Source organism: Glycine max, chromosome 1, assembly GCF_000004515.6.
Source record: "Glycine max cultivar Williams 82 chromosome 1, Glycine_max_v4.0, whole genome shotgun sequence".
Lineage (NCBI taxonomy): Eukaryota > Viridiplantae > Streptophyta > Magnoliopsida > Fabales > Fabaceae > Glycine > Glycine max.
This window is the reverse complement of record NC_016088.4, coordinates 34,499,060-34,505,059: the sequence shown is the minus strand read 5'-3', so window position 1 is coordinate 34,505,059 and position 6,000 is coordinate 34,499,060. Positions and strand designations below refer to the sequence as shown.

The 6,000-nt window shown below is 40.3% G+C and overlaps 1 protein-coding gene across 1 annotated transcript; it reads left to right on the top strand.

The window, feature by feature from the left end:
- Positions 1-1,587: 1,587 nt before the first annotated feature.
- Positions 1,588-2,397, top strand: LOC113002370 (uncharacterized). The gene is made up of 3 exons (XM_026129526.1): positions 1,588-1,870; positions 1,955-2,128; positions 2,240-2,397. The coding sequence occupies exons 1-3, from the start codon at positions 1,588-1,590 to the stop codon at positions 2,395-2,397; spliced, it is 615 nt and encodes a 204-aa protein (XP_025985311.1).
- Positions 2,398-6,000: the final 3,603 nt, after the last annotated feature.

Here is a 6,000-nt window from a genome sequence, read left to right as displayed (position 1 = left end):
GAGAGAGTTGTGTTTTTTTAATCAACTCCTCCATAGTTGGTTCCATAATTCTTTTTGTTGAATTGAGGATGTAAATCACAAATTTAATTATATGTATGAACAAATTGACGTGCCATTATGTGAATGATGTGTACTGAGTTACTATATATATATATATATATATATATATATATATATATATATATATATATATATACACACACACACTTAAGTGAGGGTGCGTTGTGTGGTGAATGTATATCGAGAAAAAAAATTTACTTCATTTTTTCATAAGCAAATTAACGGAGTTCTCATTTAAAAATTGAAATTCTCGCGGTTTTAGAGTGGTGATATTGTAGCGACGAGGTGGATCATTACATTAGTGGTATCAGAGCCGGTCGAACCTTTTCGGCCAATGAGTTGAGAGCCTGCTATGTATATCTGTGCATTTTGTGGTTGCCTTGTTGAATGCTTGATGTTTGTTGTGTGCAATTGGAACTTACTCACTTTGTTGTGTTTCCATGAGTTATAGATATTTGATTATTATAGTCATAAGATTGTTGTAGTCGTAACGTGTTTGCTATACCATGAGTTTCAATACCATGAGTTTCAATGTCGTGTCATGAATTATCAGACTAGCCATATGTATAATTTGTGAAGTACAATGGGATGATATGGCAAGCGATCAGGAAATTCAAACGATGGGAAATGAGTGTTAATGTCTCAAGGCATCAACTCTCAAAAGTAACCAAGTAGGAACTTGTAATGGTTGTGATTTTTGTGTTGCTCTTTTTTTTTTTCTTGTGTGTATTCTTTCCATGTCTCACTTCCTGGTGTGTATAGGGAGTGATGGATGGATGGAATGATCGTGCTATAGCTGATGCTCTCCAAGCCTTAGCTCAAGCTATAGGGAATCCAAATAGGGGAGAAGCTGGTGGAGCTGTTGAGTATCAAGGGTTCGACCGCTTCCAACAAAACAATCCCCCTTCATTCAATGGAGGATACAACCCTGATGGTGCTCATAACTGAATAAGGGCAATTGAGAAGATTTTCCGAGTGATGGCATGTCCGGAAGGGCAAAAAGTTGCTTTTGGTACATACACTTTGGTGGAAGAAGCTGAGTATTGGTGGGAGAATACTCGCCAATGCCTAGATGTTGAAGGTCAAGATGTGACCTGGGATGTCTTCAAGAGGGTATTCTTGGAGAAATACTTTCCTGAGGATGTTAGGAATAAGAATGAGATGGAGTTCTTAGAGCTCAAGTAGGGAAACATGACTGTAGCTGAGTATGCAGCCAAGTTTGAAGAGTTGGTGAGGTACTTTCCCCATTATCAAGGGAGGGATGGTGAAAACTCCAAATGTGTGAAGTTTCTGAACGGCTTGCGACCTGAAGTGAAGCAAGCTATGAATTACTAGGGTGTTCGTCAGTTTCCACTCTTGGTTAACATGTGTCGGATTTGGGATGAAGACTCTTGAGACAGGACGAGCTATTATAAGAGTATAGGTCCAGTGAGGAACAAAAATAATGGACCCCAACATTGGGGAAAACCATACTCGACCCCTCCTAAGCAATATGGTAACCGCCCCAACAATAAGAAGACTGTTGCCATGGGATTTGCGGGTGGTAGTGGTAGCAAACCCAATACCTTCCCCACTCATATCACTTGTTACAGATGTAGTAAGCTAGGGCACATTTCCTCAAATTGCCCTGATAAAGGCATAACATGTTTTAATTGTAGACAAAAAGGGCATTTTCAGAGAGACTCTCCACATCCCAAGAGGGAGCAAAATGGTGGGGGCTTGAATGACCAAATTGGACATCCAAAGGCCACTGGAAGAGTCTTTACCCTTAACGGTGCTGAAGCTTCGAAATCCAAAGATCTAATCCAAGGTAAATGTTTCATAAATGGAATTCCTTTACTTATGCTGTTTGATTCTGGTGTAACCCATTCTTTTATATCCTATTCATGTGTAGGGAAACTTAAGCTTTCTGTGTCTTCTTTAAATAAAGATCTAGTGGTAGAGACCCCAACTAGTGGTTTTGTGTTAACTTCTAAGGTATGTTTGGATTGTCCTATGGAAATTTCTGTTAGAACCTTCTTGATTGATCTGATTTGTTTGCCTATGAGCCTGATTGATGTTATTCTTGGTATGGACTGGTTATCTTCCAACCATGTCTTGTTATATTGTTTTAATAAAACTATGGTGTTTGATAGTCCTAGAGTGAGTAAGGATATGATGTTTATCTTTGCCAACCAAGTTGTGACATCTTTGAAAGAAGATGCTCAACTGTACATGATCTTGTCTAACCCAGAAATAGAGACAAAGGTTTCCATGTGTGACCTCCCTGTTGTTAGAGAGTTTCTTGAAGTGTTCCCTGAGGATATATCTGGTCTACCACCTGAGAGAGAGAGATAGAGTTTTCCATAGACCTGGTACCTGGTGCTGGACACATATCCATAGCCCTTTATAGGATGTCTCCTATAGAGTTAGCTGAGCTTAAGAAACAGTTAGAGGAGTTGTTGGAGAAGCGGTTTGTGAGACCTAGTGTGTCTCCATGGGGAGCACTAGTGTTGTTAGTGAAGAAGAAAGATGGGACCATGAGGTTGTGTGTAGACTACCGCCAGTTGAACAAGGTGACAATTAAGAATAAGTACCCTTTGCCTAGAATAGATGACCTTATGGACCAACTGGTTGGAGCTTGTGTGTTTAGCAAGATAGACCATAGGTCAGGTTACCATCAGATTCGAGTGAAGTCTGAGGACATACCTAAGACTACTTTTAGGACCCGTTATGGTCACTATGAGTATTTAGTCATGCCCTTTGGTGTGACTAATGCTCCAGGTGTGTTTATGGACTACATGAATAGAGTCTTTCACCCTTACCTTGATAGTTTGGTGGTAGTATTCATAGATGATATTTTGGTATACTCCAAGACTAGAAAGGAACATGAAGAACATTTGAGGATTGTGCTACATACCCTTAGGGATCGACAACTCTATGCTAAGTTGTCCAAGTGTGAGTTTTGGTTAGAGAAAGTTAGTTTCCTAGGGCATGTGATATCTCAAGGGGGCATAGTTGTAGATCCCTCTAAGATAGAAGCCGTTTTGGAGTGGGAGAGTCCTAAATCTGTTTTTGAGATTATGAGTTTTCTGGGTTTAGCAGGATACTACCAGAGATTCATAGAAGGTTTCTCCAAGTTAGCTTTACCTTTGACTAAACTAACTCGTAAGGCTCAAGCTTTTGTGTGGGATACCCAATGTGAGCATAGTTTCCAGACCCTTAAGGAAAGATTGACAACCGCTCTAGTGTTAGTTTTGCCTAACCCGAGAGAACCCTTTGAGGTGTATTGTGATGCATCAAAGATGGGTTTAGGAGGAGTGTTGATGCAAAAATGGCCAAGTAGTGGCCTATGCTTCTAGAAAACTCAAGACCCATGAGAGGAATTATCCCACCCATGATCTAGAGCTGGCTGCTGTGGTTTTTGCCCTTAAGATGTGGAGGCATTACTTGTTTGGCTCCAAGTTTGAGGTGCTTAGTGATCATAAGAACCTTAAGAAATTGTTTAGTCAGAAAGAGCTAAACATGCGTCAAAGGAGATGGTTAGAGTTTCTTAAAGATTATGATTTTGAGGTTAGTTACCATCCCAGCAAAGCCAGTGTAGTGGCTGATGCCTTGAGTAGGAAATCCCTACATGTATCTGCTTTGATGGTTAGAGAGATGGATCTCCTAGAGCAATTTAGAGACATTAGCCTTGCATGTGAGGTTACTCCTAACAGTGTAAGATTAGGGACTTTGAGGATTACCAGTGAGTTACTAGGAGATATCAGGGAAGGCCAAAAGTCTGATCCTTTTCTAAGGACTCAGTTAGAAGCTGTAAAGTCAGGAAGAAATAGTAGTTTCAATATTGGATCAGATGGAGTCTTGAGGCTTCAAGATAGGATTTGTGTTCCCAATGTGCCTGAACTTAGGAAGATGATCCTAAAGGAATGACATAGGAGTAGTTTGAGCATTCATCCTGGTGCTACCAAGATGTATCAAGATTTAAAGATGATGTTTTGGTGGCCTAATATGAAGAGAGAGATTAGTGAATTTATGTATGCATGTTTAGTCTGTCAGAAGGCTAAGATAGAACATCAGAGACCTTTAGGGAAGTTACAACCCTTGGAGGTACCCAAGTGGAAGTGGGACAATATTTCCATGGATTTTGTTGTAGGACTACCTAGGACCCCCAGAGGTTTGGATTCTATCTGGGTTATTATTGACAGACTTACCAAGTTTGCTCACTTTATTCCCATTAATATCAAATTTTCCTTGGAAAAGTTGACCTTCCTGTATATTAGTGAGATTGTCAGGTTACATGGTGTGCCGTCTAGCATAGTGTCTGATAGAGATCCTAGGTTTACCTCTAGATTTTGGGAGAACCTGAACAGAGCGTTGGGAACCAAGCTTAGACTAAGTTCAGCCTACCATCCTCAAACTGATGGCCAAACTGAACGGACCATACAATCACTGGAGGACCTTTTGAGGGCGTGTGTCTTAGAGCAAAAGGGAAGTTGGGAGAGTTTTCTGCCATTGATAGAGTTCACTTACAACAATAGTTTTCACTCTACCATTGGCATGGCTCCCTATGAAGCTTTGTATGGTAGAAGGTGTAGGATACCTCTATGTTGGCTAGAGCTTGGAGAAAACCTCACCTTAGGACCTGAAGTGGTACAACAAACCACCGAGAAGGTGAAGTTGATCCAAGAAAGGATGAGGACTGCTCAGAGTAGACAGAAAAGTTATCAAGATAAGAGGAGGAAAGACTTGGAATTCGAGGTTGGTCCTGTGGCATACCAAATTGCATTACCCCCATCATTTTCTAATCTTCACAATGTCTTTCATGTGTCTCAACTCCGTAAGTATATCCATGATCCATCTCATGTGATCGAATTGGATGACCTACAAGTAAAAGAGAACTTGACATATGACACATTGCCTTTGAGGATCAAGGATAAAAGTACAAAGCACCTAAGAGGGAAGGATATTTCATTGGTTAAGGTGATCTGGGGAGGTACATTAGGAGAAGATGCCCCGTGCGAATTAGAGAGTCAGATGCAAGTAGCCTATCCATCCTTGTTTGAGTCAGGTAAGTTTCCAGGATGAAATTTCTAAAAGGGTGGGAGAGTTGTAACACCCTAAAATGTTACTAATTATAAATCGATGTTTGAGTGGGATTACACATTGTAACGCCCTAAAATTTCACTAACTGTAAATTGATGTTTAATGTATTTCTCATGTTATTTGATTGTGTGATTGATTTGGATGAGTTGAGGTATTGTGTGAATTAGCCATGTGTGATTTGCTTGATGTGGATGTTGAGTCATCTGGAGTTTTATTGACTTAGGTTGAAATTATGAGATTTCAAGTTTTACCTAAACCCGTTTCAATAAAACTGTGATCCTGGATTTGTTAACCGTTGGATCGTCTTCAAATTTGGATTGTAGGTTTGTAACCCATGTCTTCAAGTTTTGACTATTGGGATTTATACATTAACAGTTTTTGACATCTCACTTAGTGTGAGAAGCACTCTGAGCACAATTCTAACCCAAGAAGAATTGCGCTCAGCGCGAAATGTCGCGCTCTGCACAAATCCCAACACAAGAGGCGTTGCACTCAGTGCCAAAAGTAGATTCCTGTTTAGCAGGATCTGCAGATTATAAATATGTTCTTCAGCGTGAAAAACACAATTTCATGTCTCTTTCTCTCAAAACTCTACCCAAATCACCCTAGAAACTCCTCCTTCACCACCCACGACCATCGATGGCCACCACGAGCCGCCGTTGCTTGTTGTCAAACCACCATACAAAGAGGAAAATTTTTACACTTCCTTTGAAAAACCCTTGAAAATGAGACGTGGTAAAAGTTATCTTTTCATAAAATTGATGTTGTTTTCATGACCTTCGCTGAACCCTGGTCACGTTGGCGTGGTTGGAATTTCAAAATGACGTCTCTTTGTAATAAAACTCGAAACACCCC

What these genes read in the sequence shown, in the direction of transcription:
- LOC113002370 (XM_026129526.1), top strand. Translation starts at nt 1,588, where the DNA reads ATGGGATTTGCGGGTGGTAGTGGTAGCAAACCCAATACCTTCCCCACT. An exon ending in ATCCAAAGATCTAATCCAAG is followed by an intron (nt 1,871 to 1,954) that starts GTAAATGTTTCA and finishes ATTCATGTGTAG; the next exon opens with GGAAACTTAAGCTTTCTGTG. An exon ending in CCTGATTGATGTTATTCTTG is followed by an intron (nt 2,129 to 2,239) that starts GTATGGACTGGT and finishes TTGCCAACCAAG; the next exon opens with TTGTGACATCTTTGAAAGAA.